At 43.6% G+C, this 16,311-nt stretch overlaps 1 protein-coding gene across 3 annotated transcripts in view; it reads right to left on the reverse strand.

The window, feature by feature from the left end:
• COL19A1 (collagen type XIX alpha 1 chain) overlaps nt 1-16,311 on the reverse strand; it is a 622,544-nt gene that overhangs the window by 454,937 nt on the left and 151,296 nt on the right. For all 3 annotated transcript variants that reach the window (XM_075598080.1, XM_075598081.1, XM_075598082.1), the window contains exons 9-10: nt 15,182-15,244; nt 4,438-4,491 (exon numbers count right to left, since the gene is read on the reverse strand). In XM_075598080.1, the coding sequence (XP_075454195.1) occupies nt 4,438-4,491; nt 15,182-15,244 (117 nt within the window). The remainder of the gene's footprint in view (nt 1-4,437; nt 4,492-15,181; nt 15,245-16,311) is intronic.

The following is a 16,311-nucleotide window of genomic DNA, read 5'->3' on the forward strand; positions in this document are numbered from 1 at the left end:
AATAGTTCAATGTCATCATCCTTAGTGACATAAGCCTTAGTTAAAGTTATGATCATGGCTTGAGTGTCGGCCTCCGTATGGTGCTCATGGTACAACCTGACTAGGGTGGCAGCAGGGGGCAGTAAGCATTCAACAATCCTCTGTCTCTTTACGGTCTCAGAACAGGACCTATTACTTGGAGCATATGGTCTTTCCACTCCTCAAGCTCATTTTCACCCAACGGGCTAGGCAGTACCCCTGAAAAGGCTTTTAGTTTGCGGTAGTGGTAAGCTTGGGAAGATTGTGCAAGGTTTTCTGCGAGCTGTTACTGTACTTCCACGATTACCGGTTAGGTCACCGGACTACCTCCTCTGCTAGCCGGCCTGGGCCACCACTTTATGCGGGGCTATCCCCTCCTTTCCTGGAACTACCCGGAGCTGACAGGGAGCCAGCCGCACAGGTAACCCCATGTCCGAACCCAAAACTAGCTTCCTCCGCCTTAATCACTGCCTCAGAATATATAAGGGGACATCCCCCAACCGCAGCTCTGTGGAGGTTTAGGGCTTGGGTTCCTCATTTTCCTTTAGGTCATTAGTGCTGGTGACTTTTACCGTATCCTAGGCAGGGTCCTGATCCAATACTCGGTCCACAACCCAGACTTTAGTTACCCCTGGGGACTGCATCAGGGCTAGATACACATCATAGGAGAGGGTCAATTTTGGAACGTGGCCAATGGCTACCACATGGCTGGCAGATACCTGACCTGCTAGAGCCCACTGACGGACCTTCTGCCTTGACGGTGCCTTTCGCACACCCCATGTCTGAATATCAGCAGCGCCTCCAAATGTAACACGCCTACTCCCCACCCCACACACCTAAGAGAGATCTGTTTGTAATGGTTGTTACTGATTCTGTGGTGGTAACCTGTTTGGGGACACAGGAGGCCTAAGCCTCCGCTTATAGGGAGCTTGGGGTGCAAGGTGCAGCTCTTCCACTTGTGAGGATCCTGCCACAGACTAGATGACCCCTCACAGGAACCTATATATCTACACCGTGAATAACCACTCTCACAACAGTGAACCCAACAGAAGATTTTATTAGCAGGGTCCCAAATAACACATAGGCATAATAACAGCAGTAATACCAACACAAAATAATAACAGCGCAGCAATAATAACAGCTCCCTGTCCCTCTCTTCTTACTGGTAGACTACAGCTCTATCCCCAATACCCCTGGGATAAGGTATGTCTCCCCAAGGTCATAGGGTGTGTGTGTGTGTGTGTGTGTGTGTGTGTGTGTGTGTGTGTGTGTGTGTGTGTGTGTGTGTGTGTGTGTGTGTGTGTGTGTGTGCGAGGTAGCACTACCCCTCTGATATCGTTGGTGCATGGTGGGTACCTTCCTTTAAATCACTTAACCAGCTATAGCCTCCCTCTAGGAGACTGGCATCTGCAGTGTCCCATGATGCGGGGCCTCCAAATAAACTCCCCTCATGCTTTATTACCTTCAGCGCTCCCGTGGTCTCTGGACCTTGTGGAGTTCCTTCTTGAAGTCCTTCCCACTCCGCAGCTCCTCCGCAGGTATCACTATGGTGAAGGGTCCCTAAATTATGGGCAGCTCTACAACAAAACTACAGTGGCTGGAGTCTAACTAGGCCCTCAGTGGAAACCACTAACCTAATCTTAGGCAGCCTTACTGACTCCAACGACAGTCTAAGCACCTTGCGTGCTCTGGCAGCAATGACTGCACGTCACAGTCACAGTGTATCATATCCTGCTCTGTGTCAGAGTTCAAGGACATAGAGTTTCTTAAGTCCTCCCTACCTCCTCAGAGTCAGCCTGAGGAGCTGTGTAAACACCCCCAGTGGTGCAGAGGAATACCCTGCTACACTTTTAACCCTCTTTCTCTATCGCTCTCTATCCGAACCCCATACTGTATTTCATGGTAGTTTTTGACTCGTGAATTTAAGTTTGTTAGGGCAAACTCCGCTCAAACTTTTGTAAACGTTCAAAGTTCACAAAAAGGAGTCACTTTAGCTAATATTAGAAAAGTCAGGCGAAAAAGTTTCACATCTCTTGTGTGCATCAAGGAAAAAGTGAATCTATATATGTAGCTTCAACAAAAAGGGTCAGTCCTCACAACTCAACTCCAAATTACACTTTTCTGCTGATTTAACCACATAAAACGCATTTGAATGTTTTTTACAGTGTTTCTTTTCTATTCATATTATACTGTAGACATGTAGGTCTTTGCCTTTCTTTTTGTTGTTTCCTAACATGGAGTAAGGAGACCTGTGTAATGAAATGTTTATTTTATCATTTCTAATGGAAATGTGGGGGGAAATACAGCGCAGTAATGTATGTTTATGGGAATTACTAGTATACAATAAGCATAAAGTAAATACATCATGCTTTTCTTACTTTAAAAATTTTAACCTCTCTGGGACCACAGCCTGGTTTATGCAGCAGCTTTCTTTGTGGAACAAATTGACATCAAATAGCTTTGCTAACTTGTGACTGGCAGAACTTGAAAGTCCAAAACAGTTACTTGAATGCCATAGGATTTCCACTCTAATCCCTTAGTTTACCAAGGCATTACACCAGCTGTATATGCAGATACTTCTGGGGAAACAATGTGCAGTGTTTCTTTCTAAACCAATTTCACACATCCTTCATCTCTTTTCAGTATTAAACTTTTCTTATATTTAAACAAGCAGGATGCACATATTTCTCCAGATCTGACTGGAATTAGGATTCACCAAAACATTGAAAACATTGTAGGAACAATGTAGTTTTTTGTTGTTTTTTTTTTCATTTATGTAAAAAATAAAACTTGTATGACATTCTTTGATATTGTTTAAGTCTTTCAGTCTGTTAATCCTTGGGCGAATACACATAGGGATCGTGAATTAGTATTATCATTGTACTGCATAGTGCTATTTTACAAAAAAATAAATCAAAATAATATTTGCAGAATATTTATATGCAGATTGGAACTACATCACAGATTTAGCTGGTCTGATGGAAGCCAGGGTTACACCAATAAAGACATCTCTAGCGTTATATTGCCAGTAAGGGCACAGGTTTACATTATGCTGCAACAGCAAGCTGGTCTTTGGTGCTCTAAGTAGAAAGGTCAGCCAAGCCAAAGCCAAGAACCATCTATAGGGAATCAGCACTGGAAGAAAATATAGTGTGTCAGGGTTAAAAGAGAGCAAGTGTATGGGAGACTAACAGAGAATTACACTGGGTTAAAGCAGAGGCACAAAGGAACATGGATCATTATAACGGGTTGAATAAAATATACCTCAAAATGAAATTCCAACAATACCTCAGTTCTCTTTCACAAAGACTGAACACAAACCTATTCATTATTTTGTTGAAATGATGGTGCAACTTAGGTACGTGCATACAGCATATTCAGAAACCAGAGTTCTAAGGAACTTCTTTTTTTTGCAGATTTTTGCTATATTGTTACCTGCTCACTAGAATATATATTTTGATTTAGTTAGCAAATGTGTAGCCTGACAATACTTACCGATTTGTTGTGACCTGCGCCTACTTGTACTCAGTCTCATCTATATTTAGCATGTGCTGTCACAGATAACAACGCAAGTCTTTTGGTCCAGAGACCCAAAATCCTAATGGTTTAGGTCATTATAAATTGGCCTCTCCAGTTCAGGGGAACATGGATAAAGAAAGGAAGCTTGTCTGCAGCATCAAACTTTAGAATATGACACTCAGGCCTCATTGAATGCCATATGCTTATCAATCAACTCACTGGCAATTCACTTCTACTGCAGATAACACTGTCTATTGAAAAATGTGAGCAACATCAAAAACTGGCAGCAGGTAGCAAGAGTATTCAAAGAAGAATTCAAATGTTATTCCACATGCATATAAATACTTGAAAATGACATGTACATAGTTCAACAGTGGCCCCATACAGTGTAAGGTATCCTCCCATGACTTCATTACAGGATAGTACGTGCCCAGCCACAACAAATACAAAATATTCACATCCCACGAACATATAAAATAAAATACTGTTATCATATGGAAGGGTATATATACACATATATATATATATATATATATACTGTATTAGATTTTTTATGGGTTTTTTACTAATCGTCTTTCCATTACAGCCATTAAACAAAATAATGTTCCACAACACTTTATCCATGCCAATGAGAAGTTAGAAATCTTAATTAATCAGCATTGTTTAAAAAAAATAAAGGTGCTGCCAACATGCATTTTTTTTACTTTTCTTATTTATTATTAATTAATTAATAAATAAATAAAAAGCTCCTAATATCTATAGAGGAACAAATAAACGTAAGAGGCACTATTAACACTGCTGCAACAAAAGCAGTAAGCCATGTGTTTTCTTGCTAAGTCCAGAAACATGTGCGCACATATTTTATTACAGAAAATAAGATGAAAACATCCCAATAGCTACCTTTTCCCCCACCTCTCCAGGACCACCAATGTCCCCCTTGCTTCCTTGTTCACCCTGCAAAATATAATGGAGGGACCATTGCATTACCAGTGCTTTGGAGTTACATGTTGCATAACTGACTTTTACACGATGCATTGTTAGCGATGGACAGACCAGCAGCACATACTGTAGTAAACACCAGAGAACATTTAAATACGGAAATGGTAACAACAAAAAGGTATGCTAGGCATGTGTGGGCAATCTATTCACTTCACAATACTTGTTATAACATGGAGCTTGCTTGTCTAAATAGGAAAATCAAGAAGGAAGTCAGGAGTCTAAAAATGGCAAAGAGCCATCAGTGAAATGAAGGGGAAAACCAGGGTGATTTTCACCTTGTCACGTTGTCTAATTACACAATCCTTTACTTCCTATACTACTCTATTTTTGGAAGACCAACTGATGTTGTTGGCTCAGTTGTATATTTAAGCGCATTGCATTATATTTATTGATGCAATGCCATGTCTGCTACATATGTTAGGAAACCCAAAGCATGTGTGGCTCACTATCTCATCTACCATTCTAATTTTATGCTGTTGCTACTTGAAGCCAGCAGGAGGTCTATCCGGTTTACAACCATCTACTAAAAGTATCAAGTTACTCCTGTAAAATATATAGATTAAATGTAAGATGCCACATCAAAACTGGCAAAACGATTTGTATGGAAGGCTAAATTATTTTCTTGGCCATAGCCGGTTTGTGGATTATTATTATTATTATTTTTTTAATGATCATCTTCCCTTGAAAATAGTTTGGAGCGTGTAAAAAATACTCAGAGATCTGTTAAAATATTTAAGGATATTATCAATGGTTTTATCGCTCACACCTACAATTTGGAAATGAGAAACAACCTGCACTAGGATCCATAAGAGAGAATACAATCCATTTATAGCACCCGTTTTTTTAGTGTTGGTCTAATGAAAAATGACTGTACTAAATTCAGCAAATAAACCTGTGTTCTTTAGCAGAATAACTGGAACTCTATACCATTGGTGTCTAATTGGTTGTTATGGTTTGGTACAGATTACAGATGGTTATGTGCAGGCATTTTCACTAGTCTTCCAGAATTTTTCATCTGTATTTCAGAAGGGGGAGAGGCTCGCAACTCTTCTGTTTCGAGTTGCCTGAACAAACCTGCTGTTGTACTGTATGTGGTTTGGGACTCTATATACTGAACGTAGGGTAGTTCGAAAGACTGAAAAAGAACTCGGATGTTGTCATATTCTTTGTCAGAATCATTAACAATATTAATATAGTGATTATTAATACCCCTATTATATAGGCCTAGATGCTAAGCTATTTAACGTGATGTTAGCCTAAATTATCGTCACGTTAATAGTAACGGTTATTTACTAAAGTGTAACAAATTACTGTTAACCTAGTTTTATTATACTCATTTAAATAGCGAATTTCTAATTTTAAAAACATCAGTGTTAATAATATGCAAAAGAGACGTCTCCCCTAACATTGCATATCTACTAAAGGCCATTAAGGTTAACCTGAGATCAATGTGCAAAGAATATGATTTAAATTAACATATTTTCCAGGTAGCTCAGGTGTGTTCACACCGGTATCTCCCCCCGCACCCTCCCCCCATCCTGTGTTGTATAGAGGAGTGTTTAGAGAGGTATATAGATCAATCACTTTCTCCCATCCGTCTGGATTGGAGTAACGTCACTTAATGCTGAGTCATTGCATTATTCTTAACGGCCATCAGTGGCTATCCAATGTTTGGGGGAAAGGCCCATTTTAAATCTCATTATCACTAGCACCGCTATGCTATTTAAATGAACAAGAACTGGGTTAAAGTTATGTTATTCACTTTTTAAGGAGCAATATGGTTTCCACATTTTATAAATAAATATATAAAATTAAGGCTATATTAAAAAAAAAATTAAAAAAAACAAATGTCAAGAAAAACAAGATATCAGAAGGCAAACAAAGGATTTCTAGGGCACAAAAACAGATATAGCCTGACATAAAGGTTACATCAAAATGGATACAATACATCCTGTGTTGATTGTAAATATATTTTGGTACAGTAAGGATACACATACTTTTTCAAATAGTATAATTAAAATGTTTGTAATCCCAAGAAATACTTGCCCTCAGAGAATTGTATCTGGTGTTGTTGCATATCATCACTCAGTAATGCATGCAAATAATTACATTGTACTATAAATCATACACTATAGTTTATTGTTATCTATTATTCATGAAACATTTTTACATAGGAAAGTTCACCATAGCATACATTGCTGCATGAATGACTAACTAAACTAGAAAAAAAAGACCTTCCAGTACTGAGAAAGGTTGAGGGTATATAACACAGTGTCCATATTAGGCCTTCATTACTCATCAAGCACCAATCATTAAAAACCTTTATCTCTGTCAATAAAACCTAAGGCCCCATCAGAACAACCTCTATGCCCCCAGCAGGACAACCTCTATGCCCCCAGCAGGACAACCTCTATGCACCCAGCAGGACTACCTCGATGCCCCCAGCAGGACTACCTCAATGCCCCCAGCAGGACAACCAAGAGGAAAAATAATATCACCCCATCAGAAAACCTCTGTCATGTATATAAAAAATAAAAAAACCTTTACCATATATACAATAGGACCTCGACCACGTATGAGGGAAAAAACCCTATCATTTTATCAGGAAAACTTTATCAGGAAAACATCTTACATGTGCATTGTATCAGAAAAAGCTCCATCGCATATCAAGGAAACCTTTATTATGTATCAGCAAAACCTTTAATCATGTACCTGGAAAACCTTTATTATGTATCAGGGTCACTCATGATTTTAAAACAAAAGAACAAAATACCCAGTGCTACATCCAATGTGACAAAGTACATAGTTAAATACTTCAATGTTTGTATTCTCATGAGTAAGGTTATTTAGTTAAACCCTTTGGTCAAAGCATTATAAGCCTTCTGCCACTTCACAGTATGACCAGTATGAAGGTCCTAACAGTTCAGCTCAGTAGCTATACTGCACCGACACACTTTATTCGAGCAAATACCCAGTATGTACCTGGCAGATACCTGGAATGCGCCGCTCCTCACCTCTGACAAGCCCCGTTGCGTTTGCCTTCCCAGCCTGGGTTCATGCCTGGCTGACGGGCGGCTGATCTGTTAAATGATAATGATTAGGATTTAATAGGCTGCAATGCTTCGCGTGTCTACCAGATGGCATAAATTCATGAATTGTAATGCAGTATATATATATATACTGTGCAGTATTGCAGCCAGCAGGAATAAAATGCTTCAATCCCTGCTTGGAAAATACCTCAATGCACTCGGGCAGAAAACAGTCACAAACCTCAATACACCCGGGTATACCCGAATTCGTGGGACTAGCCGAGCTCGAATAAAGTGTGTCGCCAGTGTATGTAGCCATGTGTAAGATTGGTGTACATATCTCTTTCTCATGTTGGCAGTAACCCTGGTAAGTATGCAGGATTGCCAGCAACAATCAATGGAGGTTTGCCCTCAAACCCTGGTGAGGTGTCATATGTCCCCAAAGGAAGTGACAACATGCATTGTGCCCACACTTAGTGGTACAGAGCAGGTTTGTTCTCTGGGGGGTGATATAAGACACAGCACTGCCTAAAGTTAGAAGTCAGTTTCCTGTTGTTGTGCTGCTCTGTTCACTGAGAGGCACGTGAAGGTCTGCAACAATGTTGCAGTGTCTCCTGCTAGCTGTGAGTCAGTGAGCATATGCAGCATTGAGCAGAGATAGAGGAGCTGACAGACAGAGCAGCTCAAGAGAGGAGCTGAGAGAGACAAAGCAGCTCAGGAAAGGAGATTACAGCAGCCAGAGAAGCTGGGGAATCTCTTTGAGAGTAAAGGTGGAAAGCAGCTCTATTAGGGACAAGGGACCTTCCTAAGAGAGTGCTACAAAGAGATGAGTGGCTGAGTTGCTATCTGTGAGGGGCAGCTTGCCCATACCACCATGCAAATAAAGATGCCCTTGTTAAAGATACCTCCACTGGGTGAGTGTGAAGTTACTCAGCAGTGGATGGCACCACCAAGAAGGAGTTCCTCACCAGGACCATCTCCCTGCGGAAGCACAGATCCTGATGAGGTGGAGGCGCTGCACATGAAGTAAGTTGGACTCGCACCCACTACCTCAGCTACCTGTCCTGATGACATCCCCTAATACCATCAAGCGGGAGACTCAGGAGTCCTGTTACTTGCAGGTGCACCACCACACACGACCTTGTAATGGGGACCGGTTAGACCACACGGGCCAATGTGAGATTGGGTGGGTCAGACAAGGGGGTCCAGCCGTTACAATTGGAGGCGCTGCTGAGAGACCTGTCAACAGGACAGGCTTTTGCTAGGCACACGCTAGGAAACAGAGAGAGTGTCTGCTGCCACTTTGTGCTGTGTGGGACGGAACCAGGGGTAGTCGGGGAGCTGCTGGAGCTGCAGGCCGCACAGACGCCTTGGGATCCGTTAGGGGTTAGTGAGTCTGGAGCAGGGGGCTATTGCTGTTCTAGTCGCCTTGAGGTAGCGCTAGCGGGGGACGCCTGAAGGGGTAAACTGGTAACTTAGGGCAGGAATTCTGGAAGGGTCCGCACTAGGCTAGCCAACAGTAGGTCGACGCCCAAAGTACTGCATGGAAGAGCCAGAGTACTCTAGTCTCCATTCCAGACCACTTACCAAGGAGCACAGACTGGAGGAAAGCATTACAGTAGACACAGAAAGAGTGAGCCTAGCCTGAGGTAGTGCAAACACGAGTCAGATCTACATTAGGTACACAAGGTGGTGCACAAGGCATTTTATTGCATCGGTGTGGCAGCTGCCCCGCAGAGAGGAGCTCCATGTGCGATAACAGAAATTATAACAGAGAAAAGAATGGCGACCGCAAGAATGGAGGCTCTCTCAAGCAGTGAGTCACACCTAAGATGGCGGCTCCCACCAAGTCGGGAGAGCACCAGGACTGTGCAAGAAATTGCTGCAGAGTATTGTCCGGGTTGGGTGCGAAACCCTGAACCCCGCCCCTGCACTGTGAGTAGTTCAGCACAGAGTCAGAACCACTCCTTGGTAGAAAGTGCCCCTCCTCTAGAGAGAACCGTCAGAATGGAGGATCTGCAGAGCGCAGAAGGTCCAGGAAGGCGGGTAAACGAGGAACATGCATATGACCTGTGCGTGGAAGAAGAACAAGCTACAGAAGAGACTTCTGTGAGCCTGTTGGAGACTGGCGTGACAGCCGTGGCTGCGCCGGGTTTGTCCTGTCTATGCTCTCGGGAAAGTAACCTCGAGGCTAGTGAGGACGACAGTGTTGCTAGATGGGAGGAACGAAATGGACTTTATCATTCAATATACAAACAGCCAAACGCTACCTCAAATGTGATGAAGAAAGATAATACGACCCAAAATGGCGGTTCCCGCTGGGACACCGCGTGGGCCAGCTGCAGAATGTCTTGCAACTTTGCAGTTTGCTAATTGTTGGCCAGGATTGGCGCCAACGAGAAAACCCCACCCTGTTGGGGAGTTTGGCGCGAAAGCTGGAGCCGCGCCCTCATGGACTATAACTCACTCCGCCCCTGTGCTGGGTCAGCCTACAAGTCTACGAGACCCTCCTCTAGAGTCCACCAGGGGGAGTGAGCACAGTGAACTGCCAGTAGCAACTTCTGTTCCCCCTAAGAAAGAAACAGAATGCAGCAAGCCACAACCTCAGCTACAAGGGGCATGGCGGGCCAAAGGAGTGACTTACCCCTTTCTTTTGTGCCCGTGTATACATAAAGTGAGGAGGGGTGATAGGATCTTTGCCTGTTATTCATTGCCTAAAGGATTCCGGGAAGTATGCAATGACGGAATCACGAGCTTGAGGTGTGAGGACTCTGATTGTGTATCTCTGGGAAAAGAACTTGTTTGGGGAGCTACTTTCTTTGCAAAAGGAGCAATCCAGCTTGTGTCTAGCCCTTATCTGCCTAAGCGTGAGGAGTTCCAAGCTCCGATGACAGAGACGGCTCCAGATCCGGTTCCAATACCGGAACCCCAGATGATGGAACCATTCCTGACGGAATCAACGAAGGGTAAGGTGACTGCCCAGGGAGAAGGGGGATCGCTACCACTGGTACCGCCGGAGCAGGACCGCTTCAGGCCGATGGCCACCAGCGAATGCGAAGCGCCCCGACGCTGTTCCCCTGCGGAGATGTTCCTACCCCCATCCTGTACTACTGAAGACAGTAGTCAACCAGCTGTGGTGATGCGCCAGCCGGCGGACCACACAAGTAAAGCTGAAGATAAAGAGACATTTATCCCATCGGCTGCGGACCCTGATGTAGGCCCGTGTGCCCTACAACGGCCAGTCCGGCCTACCACAGAAGAACCCATCGCAAGCCAGCAGAGTGGTGAGGAACCTCCTAATCCCCCACATGCGCCGGTGGTGGCAACGCCGGAGAAAGGCCTAGCCCAGGACCGAGCAGAGCGGAGGACAGAACCATCACTTCCAGCGGCGGAGGTCGTTCTGGAGGAAGAGGTTCCGGTTGGGAACCCAACGCAAGATGGCGGCGAGTCCAGCGAGATGGCCGTGTCCTCTCGGCCAAGCAGCTGTACCCGGTTGCCTGGGTCCGAGAAGAGCCAGCAGGCCCTGCGGAAGCCTGGGAGTAAGGAGGCGAGTGAACCAGAGTGCCAGTCCGATGGTACTGGGCAAGGTAGCGAGAAGTTGCGGGTCGTAGCCCCGCGTATGCCGGCGGTGTTTCCCTATGCCCAACCCCAGGCCATAGTTAAAACCCCTGCCCCTGTCCCTTTTTCCTATGGGTCCCAGTCTAGCCAAGGGTTGTCTGGGGAGTCCCGAGCCACTTTTGAAGAATGGACTGGGGAAAATCTGGACTAGGGTGACTGTTTTACCTCTGATGAGGGATCGGGGAGGAAAATGGCTATGCAAAGAATGCTATACAGCCCTAATGATGACAATCGTACTGTTGGGGCGGGATGTGATTCTAAGAGCATTGGGTCAAACTTTGGGTCCCCAGGGACATTGGGAGTTTCATCTGGGGATTTTTGGGTAATGTTGCTCATATGGTGCCTATTGCCCGGGAAACCCCCTATGTGCCTCCAGTGTTGGCAAGAGTTATTAGGGATCGCCAAAAGTGGTTACTTTATTTTCATCATCCATGGGAGGGAGAAAGTAAGTTCAAAATGGGTTCCACTGATGAAGAGGGAGGATCTGGAGAAGAAAATTGGGATCCTGGCGGGTTAGACGAGAAGTGGTGTAGTCAAGAGGGGGTAGTCTACATCTCCCAGAGAGGCCTTAGGGAGGTGTATGGGCATGATCCTCAGTCCACTAGCATCCAGGCCAGAGTTATGGTCTGATTGTGGGTGTCCAGTATGTCACCTAGAGTGTTACAGCATTGATGCTCTAAGCCCCGTGGACCATGCTGTGCGCAAGCCACCGTAAGAGGGTATGGTAGTACCACTAATGGATACTCCAGTATGGGGTAATCCTAGTTCTTACACATCTACGTTAGGATGTATCTGTTATATGTTATGATGAAAAGATATGTACTGTAATGTGTTGTTATGTTTTGCAGTGCTACCTGAAGGAAGGTTCCGCAAATTTAGATCCCAGCCGGGACGTTGGGGTTCCACCAGGGGGAGAATATAGCCATGTGTAAGATTGGTGTACATATCTCTTTCTCATGTTGGCAGTAACCCTGGTAAGTATGCAGGATTGCCAGCAACAATCAATGGAGGTTTGCCCTCAAACCTTGGTGAGGTGTCATATGTCCCCAAAGGAAGTGACAACATGCATTGTGCCCACACTTAGTGGTACAGAGCTGGTTTGTTCTCTGGGGGGTGATATAAGACACAGCACTGCCTAAAGTTAGAAGTCAGTTTCCTGTTGTTGTGCTGCTCTGCTCACTGAGAGGCACGTGAAGGTCTGCAACAATGTTGCAGTGTCTCCTGCTAGCTGTGAGTCAGTGAGCATACGCAGCATTGAGCAGAGTTAGAGGAGCTGACAGACAGAGCAGCTCAAGAGAGGAGCTGAGAGAGACAAAGCAGCTCAGGAAAGGAGATTACAGCAGCCAGAGAAGCTGGGGAATCTCTTTGAGAGTAAAGGTGGAAAGCAGCTCTATTAGGGACAAGGGACCTTCCTAAGAGAGTGCTACAAAGAGATGAGTGGCTGAGTTGCTATCTGTGAGGGGCAGCTTGCCCATACCACCATGCAAATAAAGATGCCCTTGTTAAAGATACCTCCACTGGGTGAGTGTGAAGTTACTCAGCAGTGGATGGCACCACCAAGAAGGAGTTCCTCACCAGGACCATCTCCCTGCGGAAGCACAGATCCTGATGAGGTGGAGGCGTTGCACATGAAGTAAGTTGGACTCGCACCCACTACCTCAGCTACCTGTCCTGATGACATCCCCTAATACCATCAAGCGGGAGACTCAGGAGTCCTGTTACTTGCAGGTGCACCACCACACACGACCTTGTAATGGGGACCGGTTAGACCACACGGGCCAATGTGAGATTGGGTGGGTCAGACAAGGGGGTCCAGCCGTTACATATATATATATATATATATATATATATATATATATATATATATATATACAATCATCTGTTCCTTAGCAGGTCTAAAGATTAGATAAATACAATCTCAGATGAACAACAAAGAGCCAGGGAGAGAGCCAGGAAAGACATCGTGGGCCGCACAGGGAGTGTGGGCGGCTATGCGGAACCCCTGGGACTGTTCCACAGAACCCCAGGGGAACCCTGGTTGGGAATCACTAATCCAAGGGAATTGTGCCACCTAACACAAAGTATAATTACTTAATTGATCATTGGGATCATTGAGAACAATAAGAAACTGCACTGAAAAAAGGGGAAAAAGTGAAAATAGTGTAGCCATGGCTGGTCCAGACTGCCTCTCTGCCTCCTGTCACGTAAGTCCCTTGTAGCTACAGGCTGTGGCAGGCTATCCTAGGGACATTGACCCCCCCCTTATGCTGACAATCTGAGTGACAGGAGAGGTGGTGACACATGGGTCTGTGTATAACCAATCATGGTGCAGACCTTGTGCCGTCCCCTTCTGGTGCATCAGAGAGGAAGTGATAAATTAAAGCAGTTGAGCTCCCACCCTCCTTGGGTGAGGAAGCAAGAAGTTCAGCACTCACACTCCTGGGGTGGGGAAGCAAAGAGAGTTCTCTTCCACCCCTCCTAGGGAGAGGAGGTGTGTGCTGTCTCCTCCTGGCTGGGAATGAGACATGCCAGGCAGTCCCTCATGTGCTGACTTAGAGAGAGATCAGAGGCCTCAATGCTGACAGAGAACCAAGCACCATCCAGAAGTCTGGGGACCAGATCAATCTACTCTGCATCCGCTGTAATACCATTCACAGTGGATGTCTCAATAATGCATCCCTTTTTGTACAATAGTAATCCACATGGATGGTGCTTTACATGCGTTTATTATTACTTGTGTGTTGTATGCAGCTGTTTCATATTGAAATCCTTTACAACATCTGGCTACTAGACAACAAATCATGACATTTGATTGTACTCAAACAGGCAGGTCATTAAATGTTTTTAGTTTCATCATTATAATATTTACAAGATCCATTTGACCTTTTATCAGAGCATTAAAAGAAGTTTCAAAAATATATTTGCAATTGGTAACTGTCACCTGATGAGGTGTTAAATTATATTTATTAGCTTGTAAATGTCTTTATTCGCCAAGGTTAAAAGACTCACTAAACATTGTCTATCAATAGTGACATGATGATTATGTTGCTACATGTCAATCTACCTGATAGCTATTAAAATATATATATATAATGAATATTCAAGATTCTTTAGATACCATGCAGCAAATAGTATGGCAGATATATTACAATTTACACTACGTACCCTGTACAACAACCAAGCTGCTCACCAACATAAATACTCTTGTTCTCAAAGAACAAATATAAATCTAAAAAAATAACATGCTGGCAAAACATCAATTACACATTTTTTCTGAACAGGAGAAACATTTTCTATAGATTTCTATGGATAGCTTCAGCACAAATAGAATCCGGGTCATCAGATAAAAAGCAGACCTTAAAAGCTATTGACCCATAAATCATTACATGCATATTTTCCTAGGCACTTGTATTGGAAGATGAAAGCACTGTGCTGTCAAAGGATCCTTCATTTTTTCTTTTATTATGCTATTGAGTTGCAGAGGCATTGGCCAAAATCAGCATGTGGTTAACATACTGTAGAAAAACACCTATTACTACACTAAATAATATCATTTAGTTCACAGCTAACACATGAAAACTAACTGTTAACACCTGTTTTTTAATGCAATGTGGGGTACTTAGATGTGCTCCAAAAGTTTACACCAGGTGTGGCCAACTCCAATCCTCAAGGGCCACCAACGTGTCAGGTTTTAAGGATATCCCTGCTTCAGCACAGGTGTCCCAATCAGTCATTGGGACTGTGCCACCTGTGCTGAACACAAGATGTCCCTTATACTTGGCCTGATGGTGGCCCTTGAGGACTGGAGTTGGCCACCCATGGTTAACAGTATGTCATGTTAACCTCTACAATGAGAGGTAAGTAACTTGTGACAAGTGCCCCTGACCCTATTAGTCTATGGGGGTGATGTGCAGAGGGAATTAGCAGAACGTGATGCCAGTTTCTATAAAACAAGTAGGGCATATTGAAATTCCAATATTTTATAACATGCTTCTTACCTGTGGCCCCTTTTCTCCTTTGTGACCAGGTAAACCTGTGGATCCTGAAAAACCTGGCTCCCCCTATGCAACAAAATAGCAAAAACAAAACATGCCATAAAAAGGATGAAAATATTTTCAAATGTAGCTCTACTTTAAGCTTTAATCTGTTGAACGACTATTCCCTAAATGGGATAGGTTTTAATTCTCAAATGGACGTTATATGATGTTACAGTAGGTCAGGGATGTTCAAGTAAGTCCAGTCGTTGAGGGCTACAAACAGGCTAAGTTATCATGGCAATATATACCCAAGGACGTTTCTTTAGTGATAACTAAAAGCAGGCTAATTGGTAAAATACAGTATGCATCAACTAGAGACATCTAAACAAAACAACAAATGGTCTATTGTTAAACATTGATGACCGAGTTTGAGCACTCCTGTGTTATGTTGATGTGAAAAGCTTCCATGTATATTAATTTCTGAATTAACTTACTGTATCTTTGCTCCTATTGCATCAATTAACAATTTGTAGAGTAGTTATTGAAGCAGTTAGGGTGTTATAACAAGGTATATCAGAGTTTGCCTCTCTAACTGGTACAGTTTTCCTTTCACTATGACAATTGGTCTCAGGTGGTGTTAATATTTCTGCTCAATTGTTAAAGAAGAAATTCACTTAATAAGACATTTGGCAATAGTGCAAACTATTAGAATTGGTACTCACAGCAAATTAATGAATGAATGCAGTCAATTAAAACAAAAACCCAATATATTACAGCACACGTAATGCCTCTCTAATATTTTAAGTCCACTATCCTTTCCACTACTTCATGGATACACTTGGTTGTGTAACTCCCTCTGGGATTACTATGTTTACTTAAAAGGGCTAAGGGCCCCAAATGGTTTACTGCCTTGGTTATTGCAGTGTAACTCCCATTCCTCACTACATATGCAGAAGTGACTAGACAAAACTAGCCACGCCTATCTTCTAGAAGGTATCTAGCCTGTCTCCTGGCATACGATGCCTGGGTAACAGTCTAGCCACTCCCGTGTATCCAAGGTGATAGTGACAACACTAGGGGATAGATATAGATGTAGTGGAGTGAAGGTTCTGGAACACAGGTTGATGGGAGATGAAGAAAGAGAAGCCTCA

This window comes from Ascaphus truei, chromosome 4 (assembly GCF_040206685.1).
Source record: "Ascaphus truei isolate aAscTru1 chromosome 4, aAscTru1.hap1, whole genome shotgun sequence".
Lineage (NCBI taxonomy): Eukaryota > Metazoa > Chordata > Amphibia > Anura > Ascaphidae > Ascaphus > Ascaphus truei.